General features: G+C 41.2%; 1 protein-coding gene across 1 annotated transcript; it reads right to left on the reverse strand.

Moving 5' to 3' along the window:
* Positions 1 to 221: 221 nt before the first annotated feature.
* Positions 222 to 15023, reverse strand: LOC114444316 (alpha-2-macroglobulin-like). Its single transcript, XM_028418776.1, has 36 exons — positions 14890 to 15023; positions 14607 to 14787; positions 14192 to 14348; positions 13574 to 13626; positions 13174 to 13194; positions 12801 to 12966; positions 12636 to 12720; positions 12413 to 12557; positions 10167 to 10284; positions 9959 to 10068; positions 9710 to 9877; positions 9347 to 9574; positions 8886 to 8949; positions 8644 to 8789; positions 8336 to 8485; positions 7861 to 8004; positions 7528 to 7618; positions 7286 to 7436; positions 6971 to 7196; positions 6269 to 6395; positions 6035 to 6156; positions 4774 to 4825; positions 4509 to 4592; positions 4211 to 4387; positions 4050 to 4125; positions 3362 to 3518; positions 3034 to 3108; positions 2580 to 2742; positions 2318 to 2505; positions 1378 to 1590; positions 1168 to 1286; positions 950 to 1040; positions 800 to 868; positions 617 to 722; positions 450 to 491; positions 222 to 295 (listed from the first exon to the last, which is right to left on the reverse strand). Exons 1-36 carry the CDS (start codon positions 14973 to 14975, stop codon positions 291 to 293), a joined length of 4356 nt encoding a protein of 1451 aa, XP_028274577.1. The 5' UTR covers positions 14976 to 15023; the 3' UTR covers positions 222 to 290.
* Positions 15024 to 22345: the final 7322 nt, after the last annotated feature.

Here is a 22345-nt window from a genome sequence, read left to right on the forward strand (position 1 = left end):
ATAATGTGCACTCTTATCTTCCTCCTTTTACTCACACAAGGTTTTGTTTCTGGTGACTGAGTGAAAAAGAGCACAGAATGCTACATACAGCTGAAACTGTAGAAACAGAGACCAGATTTAAGCTGGATGTTCACATCACTTTACTGTATTTTAGGCTTGATTTCAACATTGAACACAGTTACAATAAGCAGCAAACACATGTTTAACTGCAAAATGACACATTAAGACATGGAGGTACAAAACGTCAGTAAAAGAATCTTTACATCACACTGGAAACAGTGATGAGCTCTTCAAGCTGCAAAAGAAAGAATAAAAAGTGAGCACTCACTGAGGAAGTGTGGCTGATGTTAAACACATTTTGTGTTTAGCTAAAAAAAAAAAACAAACAATGCCTTCACTGAATATTGTGAGAATTGCTGCAGGGTTATTGTGTTTTGATGGTTTGTTACCTGTAGCACACGAGAAGATGTATTCTGTCTCAGCCTGGTCACCTGAAAGAAAAAGAAACCAGTAAAACTATATTCAACACATTTTAAACTTCAAACAAAACTGTGGTCAGTTTGTCGTCTGGCTCAGTTTCAGCATGTGGTGTCAGTGAAGGGGTTTAAAGGTGTACTTGGTTGGTAGTAGTCATAGATCTTGACCACGGCTGGCTTCAGGTTCTGCACTGGGAGCTCCTGTATGAGGTCTAAACTGTGGTTGATGGGGGTGGCCTTCGGTAACTAAAGAGACAGAGACATCACAGTCAGTCCCAAAATCATACAGCATCAGTGACTGTGTCTCCACCGTGGATCCTCACCCCTCGTAGATACATCAGAACATGATCGTCCTTCTGTTCTACACGATCCACCAGGAGGGCACTTTTGAGCTGGTAGAAGAGAATAATCAGTTAAGACAGAGGTGACACCCACTCTCCGTTCTGTTAAGGTGAGTCAGCGTAATAACTCACCATCTCCAGAGACTTTGGGTCTGGGACAAATCCAGACAGCATTTTGATATCCAGGATCACCATGTTGGTGCTGTCCTGCTCACCACTGTATCTGTAATAGAACAATAGCAACGTTAACGTCACGTCTTAATCTGAGCCTGTGAGATGTCTCTCATGTACGTCCACCACACTGACAGATGCACACTTTCCTCTGTCACATCAGCGTGTCAATCACTTACAGGGACTTGAGCTTCAGACTGAGTTTGGGTCTCTGACTGGTACAGTCATCCTCTGATTGGACCTCCACCCCGAGCGTGGTGACATCACCCGGAGTTGGGATGTTGTAGAGGAGAGACAACTGGAAGGATGGTTTGACATTGTTATATTTATAGAAAACATCCACTAAATGAAAAAGGGTTAAGCAGTAAACTCTCTCACATGCCACTGACCTGCACTGAAGCACATGCAGTGCCCTTCACCTCCAGGCTGTACTTCCCTGTCACGTCCTGCAGCAGGGTCTCCTGGTAGAGCAGCTTGTTGTCCTGATTCACATCAAATGTCAGCTGGCCACTGGGAGACTGGACTGTCACTGTGCTGGAGCCCTCTGGACTGAAGACCAGAGTGGAGTAGAGAGCCAGAGCCTGAAGAGCCACCACAGTGTCCTACAACACACACACACACACTGTGGTTTGTAGAGGCAGCAGTGTAAGAGTCTATATTATGAGCTATACTGAGCATTATCTGTTATGATCCTGTGTTTGTTCTTTGTTTTGTATTCATATTGTTTATTTTTTGTTATTTATTAGCATTTTGAGATTTGTTTCCTCGTTCTCTGATCCTCTAGTCTTCCCTGCCGTTTCCCCTTCCTCCTGTTCTCTGCTCCTCAGTCCTTCCCTCTCTCCTCCTCTAGCCTCCTCCGTGATTAACAGCCCCTCCCTGACTGTGTTCACCTGTGTCTTGTTACCCTTCTGTATTTAAGTACTGTGCTCCCCTTTGTTCTTGTTAGTCCATCCGTTTATCCATACTGTGTTCCTGTGTGTGTTTCCATCTTCCCTTTTGGATCCCCGTTAGGTTTGGTTTGTTTTTTACTGGTTTGTTCTTGTTGAATTAGTCGTTTACTCCTTTGATTTGTACTTTGTGTTCTGGGATTTTATGTTTTTGAACGTTTTGGCTTCATTAAAAGCTCACCTTTAGTTTACCTCAGCCTTGGTGTCTGTATTTGGGTCCAAACTCCCCCATAACACAACAATCATCATTTAGAAGCAATGCAACACATATCATCAATAAATCCATGGATTTAACAAAGCTACCACAAAATTGTAAAGCCTCAGAGTGATATGTCACTGAATTTGGTATCCATGTGTCCCAGACCTTTGAGTTCTGTTGTACCTGTGTGGAGGAGAATCCTCCGTAGTAGTTCTGCTGCTTCGTCAGCCACCTGACGATGCGGGAGGCATAGCCCAGGTCTTCAACAGTGGGAGAGGCACTGAGTTTGGCCAAGAGAACATAAGAGCTGATCTCCACAGACAGAGAGGCTGATGTTTCCTTTGCTGTCTGAGACCAGTAGAGGAGACCCCCTGCAAACAGACACCATGTAAGAAACATCCAGGTTATTGTGACCTGAATGATTTCCTTCAGGACAATGACTCACCCTCTGTTACTGAGACTGTGTCCAGGTGCTGCAGAAGCTGAGCACGGGTCTCCATGTCTCCTGCCAGTGTGAAGACGTACGCCAGCAGAGCTGTGGTGTAGGTGTTGCTGAGGTCACCGAGGGACTCCTTTAGGCAAGACAGACTCTTCATCACCACAGGATTCTATAACATAATAAAACAAGTTTAAAACTGATTTGGCTGTTTACACACAGATGTAAAATCAAGTCCACAAACAATGCTACTGTTCACTCATTACTGCTTCTACTCATGACCATGATGTCCTTCTAAACTGATGGTCATAATAGCAAACAGCATTTATGTACCTTTCCCCATCTTCAAGGAGAAAGACCGTCTCTGCTTGTTGTTGCACAGTAGTACATAGTAGTGTTATATTAGTAATGATGCTTGTACTGATATAATTTAAGGATATTTGTGTAGATCATGTGTACTCACACTTGCTGACATATTCATCTCCAAGAAGGCTGCAGTGATGTACGCACTGAGAGTCACTACATCTGACACACCACCCTGGACAGACAAAGCATCACATAATCCAGTGGTCTGATATCACAAAAGAGATGTTAGGCTCAGTTTAACACACTGCAAACAGTGGCAGAAACCTGCTTTACAAACTATTGACAGTCAAGCCTGACCCGTCAGGAGAAGCTAGCATGCTGCTAAAACCAAGTCCACCCAAGAGGGGATAATAAGTGGTTACTGTCCAACTATGAAAGGAAGAGGGCTGATGTCACTGTGTACGTCTCGCAGACAGTCAGCTTGCCTTCATTGTCTTGTGAAAAAGTGTTCCAGACATCCTGAAACACCCATTTCCCTGTTGATTACGCTCCAGCCACACTCTGGACTGCTCGATAGTTGCAGGATCAATGTAGACAAAAGCCTGAGCTTTGGCAAAAGATCTCATCACAAACGTTGTTAGCCTGAGAAGGAGCAGAAAGGCAGAAAGAAATGACTTTAAGATGCTGAACTGTACAACTGAATCATGAAGTGGAGATGGCAGATAAAATGATGCTTTACATTATTGACATTAAAGTGGCAAACATTGGCAACAGTACATATCTAAATTGTTATGTGTACGTTTTCTTAGGATAAGATATTCACACAACATCTATACTGAGTATCATAAGCACAAGCTGCCTAGGATGAACATTAGCTGCCAAATAGTGAGGTCATGACAAGTCCTCTGTGTGTCATGATGTTTGAAGATGTGTGACAAAGGTCCAAAGGGGCAAGGCAGCAGAGAAGCCCATGTGACAGAGACATACAATTAACATGGTATGGGAAAGGGGTTGACTCCTCAAATACCAAATTAATGGCAAGGTGGGTGAAAAAAATAGTTCCGTCTGATTAGAGAATATTTTCCATATTCTCTAATCTGAGGTCACCTGTATGTGATGCTATGGTATAAATGTAATTATTCTGTGTGGAACATTGATCATTAATGTTCTCACCAAGTGTTCCCTGGTCCCGATCCAAAAGTAGTGTAAGCACCTGTGCTATCTTTGTAGTTCAGCTGTCTCTGGTAGCCTGTGGAGCAGACAGAACAAGCTTTGTCACATCTTGTATGGTATAAGTATGAGCTGGCACTCTCAGATTTGAATTTCAAACTCACCGCTGGTCAGGAAGTTGGCTGCCTTCTCCATGATGGCTGGAGTCAGCTGCTGTGTGCCTTTCAGGTACTGCAGGATGAAGATGTTTGGAGCCAGCAGAGCCATGTTCTGTTCTCCACATCCATACGGCATCTGCAGCAGACCATCCAGGTTCTTGAGGGCCCGACCGAGGATGTCACCTTCACAAAAAAACCAAAGCCAGGAAGAGAACGTATAACTAATGAATACAAATATAAAGATGAGCTTAAGAAATACAAAACTACAGCACAGGAATTATACTAAAACAAATGAGAGGTTTACCCAGCACTGATACTGAAGCACGAGCAGATCCATGGATCACATTCTCAGGGAGCTGTATGTCCATTTCCTCGGTCAGAGCATCTCCTGTGTGCACACAGAAACAACTGTCTAACAGAAACTGCAACAGCAGGTCAGTACCTCTACTTGAGTGCATGACAGGCCATACTGGAAATCCATGTTACAGAAATGGGAGTATGATCAGTTAGTGAAATGAGGAAAATGTACTGAAGTAATGGCATTTGAAAACGGTGGAACACACACTGACCTTTGGGGCAGAGCAGCCAGTTGTACGTCTTTATCATTTCGGTTCCTTCAGCCTGCAGAGAGGAAGAAAGAAACAATTACCGTATCCTCAAAAATGCATCATCAACTCAATGTGAAAAGTGACAGCTATAACTCAGGAATAATATATATACACACACACCCCCGTTCAAAGGTTTGGGGTCACCAGGCCAGTTCTATAGCTTTTCTGATCAGCACAACAGTTCAGCTGTGCCAACATAATTTCACAGGAGTTTTCTATTCATCAATTGGCCTTTTTACCATCATTAACTAACACAATGTACTAAGGCTGTCAATTTTTATTTGATATTCGAAAATGAGTTCAAACGAGGGGTGAAAAGTTTGAATTCGAACTGTAATTGCCTGTTTGAATGTATGATTTAAGCACATCAGACCATTTGAAGTAGTGTGCATTGTATTCCTGTAGAGGGCGCTACCATCGTACTGACATCTCATAGTGGCCCTCTTTACCTGCAGCCTCTCAGCAGTAAAGATCAGCAACATTAAGCCAACTTTTGCTAAATGGATAACGAGGAAAGCCGCCCTGGGCGGACAATCACAACGCCGACACATGAGAAGCGGTGTGTGGAGGTATTTTGGTTTCTACACATTGGACGGTAAAGTCGCGTGTTCTCGTCGGCAGGAAATATTGTGAACAAAATAAAAAAAGAGCTGCAGTTGATCCCGATCAAGTTGATAAACTCGTGTTTCTTGCAAATACCGGTAATATCAGAAAGTGGTTAGCGATTAGTAAAGTTCGACTGTTGCTCCGTTTAAGCTTGCTTCAAAGCTGTCGTAGCACCTCCCGTTATGTGTGATATACGTTTGGGTCAGGGACTTTTCTTCAACTGCTCTTCCTCCGACACAAAAAACTAAGACCAAAAAGAAGATTGTTTTGCAGTTAATAAAAAGACAAATGAACAAAGCAATTACAATGTTGTGGTGTATTGATGGGGTATTCGAATATATTCAAACATTTACGTTACTGTATCTGTGGATGCTCTCATTCATCCAGGTCATAGTAATGTCCAAGAATTTAAACTGAGGCAACTGGACTCAAGGATTGTTTTTTGAAGATGTTTCGCCACTTGGGGGCCTCGATTTAAACTCTTGGAAATGTCTAGCCTGGTTGTCTGATTACTTTAATGTTATCTTCATTGAGAAACAAAAATATATAGACATTTCCAAGTGACCTCAAACTTTTGAACAGTAGTGTATCTCAGGGAAAATTTTTTGGCAAGTACCTTTACAATGAGCGATTTTGTGACCACGTCGATGCGACCTCTCTCAGGTACCTGCACAATCTCATTGTCACATGAAGCGTGAGAAGGCACAGCCTCAGCACGCACCGTCACATTCAAGGCCCCTAAAAAGATTAGTAAAACAGTTATTTGGTGAGGTGATCTGATTTCATACAGATGAAATGAAGGACATTAGTCACCCTTCACACCAGTGAGGGGAAAAACCCAGAATCTCACCTAAGACTGAGGGGACCATGGTCCAACTGAGGGTCTTGCGTTCACTGGCGCACAAACAGGATGTGTACTGGTCACCAGAGAGACGTATGAGGTTGTACTCCAAAGAGGGTGTGGGAGTCACACTGATCTGTTCAGGAGACGACAATCACATCAGTGATGGAACGCTGAATAAAAGCAGCAGGCGTTTGGTACATTAAAGATGGATTCATGAACACATGTAAACAAGTACGATTTGTGAGGGACATCATCCTCGCTCCCTGAAACTGGTACTTAAATGCACCATGTGGTGCCAAACAGACAAATTTAAGCATAAAATCCTGATATTTATTCTGAACCACACCTCACTTTAAAAATCTGCATGGACTAACAAAATCCTGAAAAAAGAAAAATCCTTGTGCACGTAAAAAGCCATGTTGGAGCAGCAGTTAAGTTGATTTTTCTACAGTTGATGTGCATTACAGAGTGAAAAACTGTTCTTTGGAGTTGTAATCATGTAGTTGAAGTGATAGCTGATACCATTTTATTTCAACATCTGTAAAATAAAGGGATTCACCTTTCCTTTTCAGTGATTGATATCTTTCTAATTGTTTTACACTGCACAAAGACATGTTTGAGTTATCTCTACTTGAAGCCATGATTGTGTTGTTAGCAATGAGGTGCAGCCTGACACAATAATTCAGTTCATGTAGAGTCATATTTTACCATGATGCAGCTGGTCAGGTAGTTGAAGACAGTTGCCTTCAGTTCAAAGTGCTCCCCTCGGATGATGGAGTACGGCATGGTGAGCTCCAAGAAGAAGGGCTGGAAGACAGTGAAGTTTTTACGAGGAGCCAAACCAAAACCCTGAGGAGACAAACAGAAAGCCTCCGTCTCCCAGGTGGTGATGGTGTCTGGGACAGTGAGAGACACGTCCTTCTTTCCAGACTCTCTAAATGAGAGGTGATACAGACAATCCACATGAGTGAGGTTTGTTCGTTCCATAAATGTGCTCATCATAATGCCCCTTTCAAAGCTCACCCAACTTCCACCAGGTCCCATATCCAAGTCTCAGGAAAGAAAGTGCGGATGGTCTCTATTGGAGGAGGAGGAGGAGGAGGAGAGAAGGATCCAACAACTGCAATTTCCCCCTCAGGCAATCTGGCTAACATAGGAACTTTGTATCTATAAACTGGAAAAAAAAAAGTAGAAAATAGTGAAACTGATGTACAGATAACAGGTCAGTAGATGTTCTGTATGTGGCAGAGAAAAAAACAACTCACCATAGGGGCCCTGGTAGTACTCTCTTCCTTTGTATTTCAGGCATGAAGGTATTTGGATGGGTATGTTTGTCGCCATTTTCAGTCCTACATTCTAGATGATACAACAACAAACAACTATCACCACAAAGTTCATTACAGCTACAATGTAAAAACTACTCATAGTATATATTAAGGCTGTTAGAGGTAATCCTCCAGTAATAACAAGGAATTTGTGATGAATCAAGAGTTGGACAGTCATGCAGCAAATTTTTTTTTTTTTTTTTTTAAATCAATTACAACCCTCATATACATTATCATTCTTCACTCTGTACATTTATTGTAGTGCACACATACCTGAAAAACTGAATAAGCATCCCTTGTCTCTTGATTAGGAGGTGGCAAAATGTATCTTCTTGGTCTGACATGCAAACACTCTGTAGGATCTTCAACCTCATATGGGATGTATGTCATTTTCCCAACAGGCAGGAAGTCAAAGATCTGAAAAAGAAATAAGGTTAAAAACATGACCTTAAAAAAACCTTTTACAATACATTCTATCTAGTAACAGACAGTTTGGGATGGACCAGCACTTTGAAAAGAACACTTAGCAGGTGAAAATCACCATCACTCAACATGTATGGAGAACTTCAGCCAATCAGATCAACAAATAGGAATCATAACAAGCTGAGGATCTTTGAAAGCCAACAACTAGGTGTAACATATTGGTGGTAGATGATTTGTGCCATCTTCAGTGGATGGATTTGTGACAGCTTGTGATCCCACAAATCTCACAATTCTAGATGTATTTGTGGTTGATTCCTCCAGTTACCTTGGCTGCAGTCAGAGCTTCCCCGGGCTCCTTGATGAGAACACTCTGGTCGATGGCGCTCACACCGCACAAAGAGTCTGGATGGGCCGTCACCTGCATGCTGGTCTGCTCTCCTGGCACAGCTGAAGGAGGTGTAAACTCCACTGATACCTAAAACATACAAGACACACCTTCTAAACTGACGTCTCTACTATATACAGTGGAGCTGGTACAGTCAGTGTATTCACTGCAACCATCTATAATCTTGTGTGTTTATACAACTAACTCTTAAAAGTGCAATCAGTACCCCTTTGTCTTCTCACACTGACCTTGTGACTGAAGCATTTCTCAGTGGAGAAGTCAGCACTGTGGGCGATCACACTCTCACTGGGGAGGACAGCATAGACCACAATCTGGATTTCAGGGGACATCTCTGGAGACACCTTGAGCTTAAAGGACACTTCACCCTCATTCACTGAAGAAAAAAAAAACAATGATGATTAGAAATCTGATCATCCACACAAAAACAAAATCAATAACAGTATTCAAATGTGACTTGAACATTACAAACCAGGTTTATCCTGCACTTCAACCTCTTCATGTCCTTGCATGACAATCGCTCCTTTGGAAAGAACCTGGTGGGTTTTGGAGAAAATGACACCAACAGTGAGTAAGGCAGTTTCAGTCATTCATACATAAATATGGCAATAAATACATACATTATTCCTTGGAGTATATTTCACCCACAGTTAGCTCCTCATATCCTCTACAGTCATATTCATTTTGATCCTGTGCAGGCTAACCATTATTAGATTATAGGCTTACATTAATCACTACATGCTAAAATGTTATTCAGCATCAGTCAAGATGCAGTTCACAAGTATATCTTGATGATTAATCAGAAGTTATCAGCACAAAGACATGTTTGAAGAGGAACATACCATCCTCACTTTTGCCTTTTAAATTAGTGTGACCCAAAGGTCGTTCCTTCCACTGAATGTGGCTGCTTTTGGGGAGTAAAATGAGCCTCACCAGATACACCACATCCACAGAGCCCCTGGCTTCTTTTACTACAGTGTACTGGATGGAAATGTCTTCTTCTGTATCACAGCGAAGTGGTGCATCCTTTGTCTTCACCTCCAGTGAGCTGACTGTTTTAGTATAAGGAGAGGAGGCTTGGGACAGAGGCAGTGTGTAAAGGCCATTCTCATAGAAAGGAGTTCTATATTCAACATACTGCTCTGTTGGATTGCTCTTAACCTGGATTAGAGAAAAAATATCCATGAGCTCATGATGGATGTGAGATCACTTTTTGTTGATGAAAATGCAAACAAACAGCTGTTGGGCTGCGTTACATGTTGATGACAGACTGCATGTGTGGTACTTTTTACTTACATGGAGACTAACTTCCTCTTCAAAGAATTCTGTGCTAACTGAGAATGCAGCGATGCCATTGCTGTCAGTTGTGAGATTCAGAAGGTGACGGAAAGACGATCCTTCACTCTTAAGCAGGTACACCGGCATGTCAGGAATGGGTGTGTTATTGTGGTACACTGCTTTGATCTGAAACCACAAGATAGTCAGACCATGTGATTTGGGTTCCCTGTGTGATGCAAGCACAGCAACAGTGAAGACAAGATTTACCTTTCCTTCCACATTTGATCCTTTTTCATAAACTTTGGGCATGTCAAAAAAAGAAAGTCTCCCAATAACATATGAAATGGTTAATCTCCTCCCCTGTGAATGTGTGACACCTGAAAATAAAAAGCCTCCATGTTACAACAACGCAAAAGGTTTACGTTTAAATACATGATCTTGCATTGTTTTCATTTGCTGTCCATTAATGACGTACCTGTTCCCTCCTCTTCCACTGACACACTGACATCCAGATTATCATGCAAAGCCTTTTTGTCAAGTGTGGTGAAAGCTGACATCTTAAAGACAAACTTAGCACAGCCGCTCTTGTCTGCCTAGAAAGTAAATTAAAATAACATTAAAAACAGCCTGAAATACATTTAACATTCAAACTCATTGAGCCAACAGGCCTGCTGCATGCTTGTACCAATATATTAAACAATGGTGATTGTCTGTGTAATGTTATACAAACATAATAGGTTATTAACAGTAATAGAGGAAAAATAAGATCTTATGATATAGATTTATGTTCAACTGCAGGAAGAATACCACCTTCCTATTTAGCAGGGTTAGCAATGTCGCTATTGTCAATGTTCCTCATTTAACGCCTGTTATACAGCAGAAACTACTACAGCCCTGGTCTGGACCTCGAGAGCTCTCAGGATCACTTGACCACACAGACTGCCACAACATAGTAGTTGGCATGAGACTGGACATAATACAAAGACACAGTACTACACTAGTTTTCGTGTGATACATTAATTATAACAGTAAGAAGAGGAAATTCTCCACATGCATGTGTTAAAAACTCAGCTGACCCACACACGGAGGGGGGGAAGACCACTCACCGCCACAGCAAGACACCCAGGACAAATGGGTGAAGAACCTTTCAGACAGACAACTGAGCTAGCCTGAAAAAGAAGGCTGACCAAAGGACTCAACTTTGCCATCTCTCCCGATCAGATTCCAGTGGTGGAACTCATCACAGCTACAGAGTCAGCAATAAAGAACAAGCCACAGAGATGGTAAGGAGATGCCTCACACAAGACAGCACACTTAAGGAAAGAGCCAACCTCACACCAGACCGCATCTGCGACATCTGAACTTTTACAGACAGAAGCATGGCTGTGCGATGGGATCACTGTGTCTCCAATTGTGGTCAGCCTCTACATGGAAGTGGAAAAAAGAGCCCCGAGTTCCTTTCCTGGAACCACCCCCACCCACTGGTTTAGATATGTGGATGACACCTGGGTCAAAATCAAGACCCATGAAGTGGAACGGTTCACAGAACACATCAACATCAAGTTCACTCGGGAGGACACCAGGGACAACAATCTGGCCTTCTTGGACTGCACAGTACACATTGAGGAGGACAGGAGCCTCAACGTGGAAGTGTACTGGAAAGCCACACACACACAGACCAGTACCCGTTTGATTCACACCACCCACTGGAACACAAACTGGGAGTCATCAGGACCCTGCAGCACAGAGAACAAACTGTACAAACCAGCTCAGAGGGGAAAAAGAAGGAGCAACACCACATCAGGAAGGCCCTGCAAACCTGTGGCTACCCCAAGTGGGCACTCAAAGCCACAAAAACAAAACCCCCCAACAACAAGAAGGACAACAGCCGACGGAGAAAAAACATCTCCATTCCATGTGTCAGGAGTATCGGAGAAACTCCACAGGATCTTCAACAACCATGACATCCCGGTCCATTTCAAACCGATGACAACACTGAGACAGAGATTGGTTCACCTGAAGGATAAGATTCCCAGGGAGAAACACAGCAATGTGATATATGCAGTCCAGTGCAGTGAGCAATGCTCTGATCTGTACATTGGAGAAACTAAACAACCACTCCACAGAAGAATGGCTCAGCACAGGAGAGCCACCTCCTCAGGACAAGACTCAGCTGTTCACCTCCACCTCAAAGAGAAAGGACACTCCTTTGAGGACAACAATGTCCACATCCTAGACAGAGAGGAAAGGTGGTTTGAAAGAGGAGTCAAGGAAGCCATCTATGTTAAGCTGGAAGAACCTTCCCTTAACAGAGGTGGTGGTCTCAGACATCTTTCTACCACATACAAGGAAGTTTCACACCAAGTCACATACTCACAGCAAGAACAAAGGGCTGTCAACCAGTCCCCCTCCAGCAGTCTCATAGTCGTTAGACACACCTGGCCCAGTCAGCCAGATCATCACAGGTAATTATGGAAACATTTAGTGCTATTGTTTGTAAAGTTTTACCCAGACCCACCCACTGAGGTCTGCCATCACATATAAACCATGTTTCCCCACCAAACAGTTAGAACCAATGAAGCTGCTTGGATGAGCAGCGAAACGTCTTCAAGAAAACTCTACAAGTCCAGACGACTTGCTTCAATCTTCTCTACGTATGATGACCTGGATGACTAAGAATCTTCATCAACATGCATGTGTTCTGTCACTGCAACAACTTGCCTGTTTGGTCTCTGTGGTGCACGGAGGAGATAATTCCACTTCACTGCTTTTAATGCTTACAGCAGGGTAAGCATCAATATAATTATTAATAGGTCGGCACATCAGGACTGTAACACTTCCTGGAACAGGCTGTCCATATGTGTACCTAAAAATATAAAAATAAGTCATTTACTGTACAAAGTGAACCTGCTGTTGACATTTTGCCAAAAAGACTTTTACTCACGTTCCACAAACCTCAGCTTCAACTTCTTCCTGGACAATGCTAACCTCTTCCTTTACTTTTATATTTATGTCAAATTTTGGCAAAACTAGGGACAAAATAAGCATGTTAGTGTCCATTCTCCTACTTTACACAGTGAGAATGAAAAGGGGAAAATCACTAACTTACCATACTTCTCCACCTTGAAGCTGTGATACTTTTGATCTCCACCCACTGACACAGTGATCTGGTACAATCCTTCTGGGGCCTCCGAGTTCAAGGAGTAGGAAAGCTGTAAAATGTTACTATTGGATGTTACGTTCAGCCACTGTCCGATCCTGTTGTCATGACGATCCTGTCAAATGTAATGAATCAGGGAAAACATGCTCTCATGACACAAGAAGGAAAATACAGATAAGCTGCTTCTTTTCATTTTGATCATGTTACTATTAGGAAATCAGAAATGTCACAGCTGCAACACTACACTCAGTGCATCTGATCTGATGGAAAGTTTGGCTGTATCGTGTCTATGTGATGGAAAGTAATAAAAGTAATTTCTCACCTTGAGCTCGATTATGTTGTACTGTGAGAAAAGAAGGGGGAGAGAGGAAAACATGGGTGTGACTACATATGAATCCATGTGGACAGATAACACGTTAAAGTGAAAATGAGCATCTTTCATACTGAAGTTTACCCCCGTTCAAATATCCAACATTCTCTGCAACAAAATGTCAAACTCGTCAGCAACTAAAGTTCTAACTCAGCACATAGAGGTTTTCATCAAGAGGCCCTGGTTCCACTATTGATCCATCAGAGAAAACTGACTAATGCAACTCAGGTTAAAGAGCATAACTCTTTGACTCCACACAACACTCTGCTAGTGTTTGTACTCCAGTTCACTTGGGCACATATAATATAAGGCACAGTTATCACATTGTGTGTAAATGAGAGTTCACACTCACCAGCCGATTGACAGGTCTCATCTTGGTGTCCAGAGAGACTACTCTGAAATGCACTGACAAGAAATAAACAAGATCATATATCAGCAGTGCCCACACTTTTTTGGCTCGCAAGGTACTTTATTTTATTTTATTTTATTTTATTTTAGGATATAAAATAATCATTTTAGGTTAAAATAATCATGAAAGTGATATTTTAAAATCAAAAATATGTAGTCAAATTACATTTTTATTAAAAGAGAGAGGCTGCCAAATACATGATATCGAAGGGCAATTAAAAATAACAATCCCCATTTTTACTGTGCATTAACTCAGCAAGCAAAGTTTTCCTACTTTGGTTTAATGTTAATCAGCCCATTGACAGCTAAAAAGTAAGTCAGTGCACCGGCATCATGATTGAAGGACATTATAAAAACACCGCACACAGCATTTAGTCTAAACTCAGTCCAGCATAATGCTGGATCCATACTCCACGAGAACAAAGAACTTTCTTCTCGCTCCCCGGGTGGCAAGAACAAATAGAGCAGTGTTAACACTGACAGGCAGACAGTCTGTGGATAACTGTATACACCTCTTTCCAACACTAAGGTTTACATTCATGGCATTTTAAAAATCGATTACCTGTTTGTCCTGGAAGGTAGATTGGTTTATCCGTTTGGATGAACGTCATTGGTCGATATGTTTTGATCATGACTTTTCTGACTTCTCTTGAGTGAAAGGTGTCGCCTTGTACCTCCACTTCAAACTCCTGCACTGCTTCATTCTGCACTAATGGAACCTGTGACAAGTGGGGATGATATTTGACCTATTTTCAAAGTTCTGGACTACAGTGGAGACATGGTGGTGCACACATGACAGGCTTTATGACAGACCTGGTCCCCTAGAGGTATACTTAATTTCCCTGCAGGGATCAATAAAGTCCTATCTTATGGCTCCTTCTAAGCTAATGAAAGTATTTTCCAATTCATCAAACAGACCCAACACACTGTCTAAGAATGTTCGAGGAAATTAAAAAGAGCGTTGCCCATGTGCTGACCTGAAACTGAAAGCAGGTGTGGAACTCTTTACTGGAAGTCTGTGTGAACAGAGTGGTGTTCTTCTCCTGGGATCTCAGAGTGACAGTCATCAGCAGAGACTCAGTGGGCTGTAGGAGACTTGCACAGAATTTGGTCTGAGCTCCAGCTTCAAGGACTGCAGGAATGGCCACCATGTACTGCCTACAGACACATCCACACAGCTGTTAACTAGCTGGATCTGACACTAAAGAAACTCCAGTACTATTTTCATGTTATAAATCAGTACAGTACAGATACACTTACGGGTCAGCCGCCGCTCGACTCGCACACATCCAGCTCAAAAAGACACATATTGTCCACGTCCACATGTGAGTCCCAGGACGACCCATGACTGACTGCAATGATCCTCAGAGTCGGCTTCTGTTAAATATCTGCTGACAGAAGCCCACCCCTGCTTCATCAGTACCAACACACCTACTCACCACACATGCGTTCTGTTTGATTTCCATGTATCATTTACAGATATAGTGTTACTAGCTCCAATTAAAAAAACAATTTTAAACAGTTAGCAGTTTGAAAATAAATCTAATATCATGATTATGATGATTCTGTGCCCTTTACCCAGTGTGGGTTGTTGGATTTTGTCATGCAAATAACTTTTAACCTTATTACTACAGCCAAAGTAGATAATCTCACTAAATGAGTAAACTTTTGTGCAGCGATTGCTACGTGAGGTCGTTTTAATAGGACCCAAACAACTCAAAAGACTAAAATTAAACAAAGGTGAGCTTTTACTAAATAAAAAGCCACCATCCAGAAACACAAAAGTTCAACACCACAAAATACAAACAAAATATTCTGTAACAAACCAAAACATAGATAATCCAAGATAACTGAATACAATTAGAACACACCAAGGAACACAGGAACACAGAACTTCACAGTGGAAAAACAGGCGGACTAAAAAAAACAAATGGGAACACAAGACTTAATACATGAGGGTAAACAAGACACAGGTGAGACACATTAGGGCGGGGCAAGCAATTCCAACGGAGGGAAAACAAGCAAACCTCACAGGAGTACACAAGGAAACAGACTTTCAAAATAAAACAGGAAACAACCAAAACCAACCATGAAAATACCAAAATAACCAGGAAAGAAGGAAAACCTGGTGGAAAATGTGACATACAACAGGACAATGATCCTAAGCACAACAGCAAATCTACATCAGAATGAGTGAAAAATGAAATAATTAAGGTTTTGAGAGGGGCTGATTAATTAAAACGGGGAAACATTACTTTAACTTATTGCTGCTAAAGGTGGATCTACAGGTTACTGAACACAGGGTACTTATTTTTACACATTTTTGTTGTTTGTCTGAGGTTGTATATATATTTAAACACTGTGGTAACTGTTGGTATTTAACAACACACGGTCAGTCAAAAAGCCACAGAGCATAATCAATTGTTTTTCACCTCTTGTAGATACACCACAACATGATCATGTTCAACATGATCCACCAGCTGACCAATTTTGAGCTGTGACAATGTTACAATGTTTATTCTCATCCACATTACTGTCATCGCAACAACAACAATGATGCATCCTTATATTTCTATTGAGGTGAAAGTCACAGTGATAACTCACCATCTTCAGGGACTCTGGGTCTGGGACAAATCCAGAGAGCATTTTGTTATCAAGGATCACCATGTTTGTGCTGTGCTCTCCATCATGGACAGTCCGTCCCACCCTTCACAGCACACTGCAGAGACAGCGGAGCCCATTTAAACAGTAAAGAACTAAAGGAAATCATTCCTATCCTTTGCAGTAACACTGTACAGCAGCTCACCTCTGTGTGACAGATGAACACTTCAGCACTACTGTTAGCTACACTGAACACACATTTAATTGCACACATCCATCTGTATAGTATGGTCATAGTATTTTAATCAGCATGTCTACCATCAGTGTATCATGTTTACAATATATATTGTATCATAGTCACCTACACATTATCCTGTATATTCTGCATATTAGGGGTGCCAAATATGTTGATCGCGTGCCATTTAGAAAATGATTTAATGTTGGTCGATAATCTGTCCTCACGATGCTTCAAAGAGCTTTTACCGTTATTACAAAATCTTTACAACACTGAAGTTTTTAGGCCATGACAACAAACTGGACAGATGGCTGAATGCTGCGGACCCAGAGACAGAGGACTGCAGCCTAATGCTGGACTGAGAGTTTAGACTGAATGCTGTGCGCTGTGTCCTTCAATCACTGTTTGATGCACTGACTTGTTACTTGGCTACCTTTTTAGCTGTCAATGATGGGCTGATTAACATTAAACCAAAGTAGGAAAACTTTGCTTGCTGTCAGCTAGTTTTATGAGATAATACATAGTAAAAAGAGGAATTTTTTTTATTGCCCTTTATTATCATCCATTTAGCAGCCTCTCTCTTCACTTGATGCCCACAAGCTTCCCCATGACACAGACTTGACTTGATGGTTATGGGTATCTTTGTAAGATGTTTGTACTGAAAATGTAATTTAACTACACATTTTTAATTTTAAATGTTTTTCTTGATTATTTTAACCTGTTTATATCCTAAAATGGATATGGATGATTTTTTTTTTGGAGGATAGATCAGAGAGTAGATCATTTTGACTTGATCATTGTAAAAAGTAGCTTGCAAGCCACCCCTGCTGTAGATATGATAAATCTTGCATTTGCTGCTTATTGCACTTCTGGTTAGATACCAAACTGTGTTTCGTTGCATTATAGTTGCACATGTGTAATGACAATAAAGTTGAACCTAATCTAATCTAATCTAATCTAGTGTGTTGTCACGTTTTAACGAATCTAGAAAAAAACGAAAAATGTTCGAATATATTCCAACACCGATATAACCCATCAATACACCACAACACAGTAATTGCTCTGTTCATTTGTTTTTTTATTAACTGCAAAGCCTGTAAAACAATCTGCTTTTTAAAATAAATCATTTATGAACTTTCGAACTTGCCTTAATGCCTGTCGCTGTAAGTGTCAAAGTGTCGGAGGAAGAGCAATTGAAAAAAATTTCTTGAACCAAACATATATCACAGATAACGGGAGGCGCTTCGACAGGTTTGTAGCAAGTTTAAACGGAGCAACAGTCGAACTTTACTAACAGAATCACTTCCTGATATTATTTGCAAGAAACACGAGTTTATCAACGTGATCGGGTTCAAGTGCGGCTCTTTTTTTTGTTCACAATATTTCCTGCCAACGAGAACACGCGACTTTACCATCCAATGTGTAGAAACCAAAATACCTCCACACGCCGCTTCTCATGTGTGTTGGCGTTATGATTGTCCGCTTCGTTCCATATCCATTTAGCAAAAGTTGGCTTAATCTGATCTGGCTGATCTTTACCGCTGAGAGGCTGCAGGTAAAGAGGGCCACTATGAGGCACGATAGTAGTGCCCTCTAATCTAATCTAATCTAATCTAAGCAGACTTTGGGACCCTTTGTACCAATCCAGCATTCTTAAAATGCCACCTGAAATGCTGCCTGAGTTATGCTGCTGCCTTATTGAGCACAATGTACCATGTTCTGATGGATACTTCCAGCAGGATAACACACCATTGATTTAACAAAGGTTAGATCATCTCACGCTGGTTTCTTGGTCTAAGAAATCAAACTAGAATGGCGGTTCCTGGAGAAACTGCGATTTTGATTGCAAATACTGTCTGCTGTTGGCAACACATACAACATGCTACAGATGAAGCTTTAAAAGAGCTGCAGCACACTGAGTAACAGTGAACTAGAAGCAGGAGCATATCACGAGGCAGTACAGAGGCTGTAACGCATTACAATATTGTGACTTTGCAAGTGGTCAGAGGTTGCACTACAGCACCACAGTTTTACTATGAGAAGCATGTCAACAAGGCTGAACTGGCTGCCAGGTCTCAATTCTGAAGCCTGTATAGTTTAACAGATATCACCTATTACATACAACCATTTAAAACTGAAACACACCAGGAGTTTGTTAACATACATATCTATTTTTAATGCCTCACATTTTTAAGTAGAATCATGTTTCCATCCTGTAGCATATGACAGCAATAAGTATTTATATTGAGTAATACGTCTTTTCACTATAGTTCCCCCAGAGGGAAAACCACATGAAAATTGACACATTTAAGAACATGATGAAGATGAAGACTGGAACTCAGCACATATAAAATATTAACATTAATATTTTATCAAAAGAATTTCACATACCAAAAACATTCAGCTCATATTTTTCAGCCTTGGAAACATAGCCTATATGAACTACTAATGAACTATTCCACTAAATCATACAAATCACTGCATAGGCACTGAGATTGAAATTGTTTAAGCACCTAAAACAATTTTAGCTGGATAAACCTACAGTACCGTATTTTCCGGACTATAACTCACACCGGTGTATTAGCCGCACCAGACAAAAACTGTGTAATGAAGAAATAAAAAACATACATAAGTCACATCGGACTATTAATCACACCAGCCAAACAAATCCATAATAGAGAAGGAAAAAAAATAACATATACAGGTATAAGTTGCATTTTTGGGCAGAATTTATTTGACCAAATCCGAGACCAAGAACAGACATTTCATCTTGAAAGGCAAGTTATAATACAGTTTTTTCTGATTGCTTAAACACTAACAATGATTCTTATAGCACAATTTCTAAAACTATTAATAGTTATAGCAAAATCACTCACTGAGTTTGCAAAACTAAAAGCAAAAAAACTGCTTTACACTCAGTTTGCACTTTTGTAACTGTAATTTGCAATTGTATAAATATAATCAACTTCACAGCACTCTTTTTGCTGAACTGTAAACACAACTCACTGCTTTACACACAATTTCCAAATGATCAACACACTCCTAGTAAAACTACACACATTTATGGCTAGTATTTACACTATTTTGCCAACTGTTTGGCCACACTGTCACATGTGAAAGCTATTTTAGATAATTAGTTCACTTTGCAATCAGCATGAGCTCTGTGAATAAGCCACAGGTAAGCTTCAGTGTGGAGAACAATGGAGGGAGAAGGAAGACTGAGAAGAGTGAGAATTCGAGGAGGGCGAGGACGAGGACAAGGAAGAGGACGAGGACATGAGGAAGCAGGAGGAAGAGGAGGAGGACGAAGACTAGGAGGTGAATTTAGAGGAAGAGGAGGAAGGGTAAGAAGAAACAGAATTACAGATGTCATCAGAGCTACAATAGTGGACCATGTGATCAACCACGGAATGACCCTGAGGGAAGCTGGCCAACGGGTTCAGCCTAACCTGAGCCGCTACACCGTAGCAAGCATCACAAGGACATTTCGAAATGAGAATAGGTTAGTACAGTTCCCTCACACTAAGTTTTGTAGGTGTACTATACTCTAATGAGAAAAACAACAATACTGTACATGTAAAACTGAAACTGTTACTCCAGAGAATTACTAGACATCCAGCATCTGGGGGCAGAGGAAGAACATTCACTGAAGAACAAGAGACCCATATAGTAAATATGGTGATCACAAATAATTCAATTAGGCTACGAGAAATACAGCAGCGCATAATAGAGGATGACACCACCTTCCAAGACATAAACAACATGAGCATCTCTGTATTATCTCGTGTACTGGCACGCAACAGAATCAGAATGAAACAAATTTACAGAGTCCCTTTTGAGAGAAACAGCGAACGCATAAAACAACTGCGATATGATTTTGTGCAGGTAAGCTATAGTATCGTTGATATTGAATCTGGAATTGTATACTGTAGTGCTGTGCATGGGCCTGCTGTGCTGCATTTGTTTTGTCTTTTCCAGAGAGTGATGGAGCTAGAGGCAGATGCTATGGGTCATGAGCTGATTTTTGTGGATGAGGCCGGTTTTAAACTCAGTAAAACGAGGAGACGTGGCAGGAACATTATTGGACACCGTGCCATAATCAATGTCCCAGGACAACGTGGTGGTAACATAACTATGTGTGCAGGTATAAGTCAAAATGGTGTTGTTCACCACCATGCAACCCTGGGCCCATATAACACTGCACACATTATTACATTCTTGGACAGACTACATCATATACTCACTAATGTTCAGAGACCAGAGCAGACCAGGTATGTCATCATATGGGACAATGTTAGTTTTCATAGGGCTGCTTTGGTCCGCAACTGGTTTACAGATCACCCACTCTTCACTGTACTCAACCTCCCGCCTTACTCCCCATTCCTGAATCCAATTGAAGAGTTCTTCTCTGCCTGGCGCTGGAAGGTCTATGACCGTCATCCCCATCAACGCGTGGCTCTTTTACAGTTACAGTTTTTTCTGATTGCTTAAGCACATTTCTGTAACTATTGGCTATTTGTGCAAAACTCTACACACAAATAAAAAAACCTTACACCAAATCAGCAAAACATTGTAGATCTCTTGCAAAAGCCAATACATCTTGCTTAACTCTTCAAACCTTTGTAAAAATGGTATTTTTGTACCACACAGTTAACACAAACCATCATATTACTAAGCACACAATGTGCCAACTACACACTGATGGTATTAACTGAAAACACATCTGGCTTTTGCTTTCTCTGTGCACAAGGTCTGTCCATGTGAGGTCAAACTTTTGTCATAAATAGTTCTATAAACACACAAGGATTCAAATTTCAAGTATGAATGTTTATTCACACACATCAAAACAAACACAAGAAAACATACAATTTCACTGAAAGAGAGAGAGAGAGAGAAAATCAGTCTCATTGTCTCTCTGGGTCCGGCCACAGAATTTCATCGTCTTATGCAATGTCTTCTAGTCCAAGTCACCGGGGAACATGTCTCCTGGAGTGCCATATCCAGGCCTGACATGATGCCTGGTCCATATCCTCGCATGCCTCCTTCCAGATGCTGGATGTCTAGTAATTCTGTGGAGTAACAGTTTCAGTTTTACATGTACAGTATTGATGTTTTTCTCATTAGAGTATGGTACACCTACAAAACTTAGTGTGAGGGAACTGTACTAACCCATTCTCATCAATATGTCCTTATGATGCTTGCTACAGTGTAGCGGCTCAGGCTGAACCCGTTGGCAGCTTCCCACAGGGTCATTCCATGGTTGATCACATGATCCACTATTGTAGCTATTCTATTTCTTCTTACTCTTCCTCCTTCCTCTTCACCTCCTCGTCCTCTTCCTCTAAATTCACCTCCTAGTCTTCGTCCTCCTCCTCTTCCTCCTGCTTCCTCATGTCCTCATCCTCCTCTAATTCTCACTCTTCTCAGTCTTCTTCTCCCTCCATTGTTCTCCACACTGAAGCTTACCTGTGGCTTATTCACAGAGCTCATGCTGATTGCAAAGTGAACTAATGATGTAAAACAGTTTTCACATGTGACAGTGTAGCCAGACAGTTGGCAAAATAGTGTAAATACCAGCCATAAATGTGTGTAGTTTTACTAGGAGTGTGTTGATCATTTGGAAGTTGTGTGTTAAGCAGTGAGTTGTGTTTACAGTTCAGCAAAAAGAGTGCTGTGCAGTGGATTATATTTATACAATTGCAAATTGTGTGTTACAAAAGTGCAAACTGAGTGTAAAGCAGTTTTTTTGCTTTTAGTTTTGCAAACTCAGTGAGTGATTTTGCTATAACTATTAATAGTTTTAGAAATTGTGCTATAAGAATCATTGTTAGTGTTTAAGCAATCAGAAAAAAACTGTAATGGAGGAGGCATGCGATGATA

Source organism: Parambassis ranga, chromosome 13 (genome assembly GCF_900634625.1).
Source record: "Parambassis ranga chromosome 13, fParRan2.1, whole genome shotgun sequence".
In the NCBI taxonomy this organism is placed as follows: domain Eukaryota; kingdom Metazoa; phylum Chordata; class Actinopteri; family Ambassidae; genus Parambassis; species Parambassis ranga.

Coding starts and splice junctions, on each gene's coding strand:
- LOC114444316 (XM_028418776.1), bottom strand. CDS start 14,975: ATGGGTCGTCCTGGGACTCACATGTGGACGTGGACAATATGTGTCTTT. Junction 7,437..7,527: donor GTACTACCAGGGCCCCTATG/GTGAGTTGTTTT, acceptor TTTTTTTTCCAG/TTTATAGATACAAAGTTCCT. Junction 4,388..4,508: donor TGCTTCAGTATCAGTGCTGG/GTAAACCTCTCA, acceptor TTTTTTGTGAAG/GTGACATCCTCGGTCGGGCC.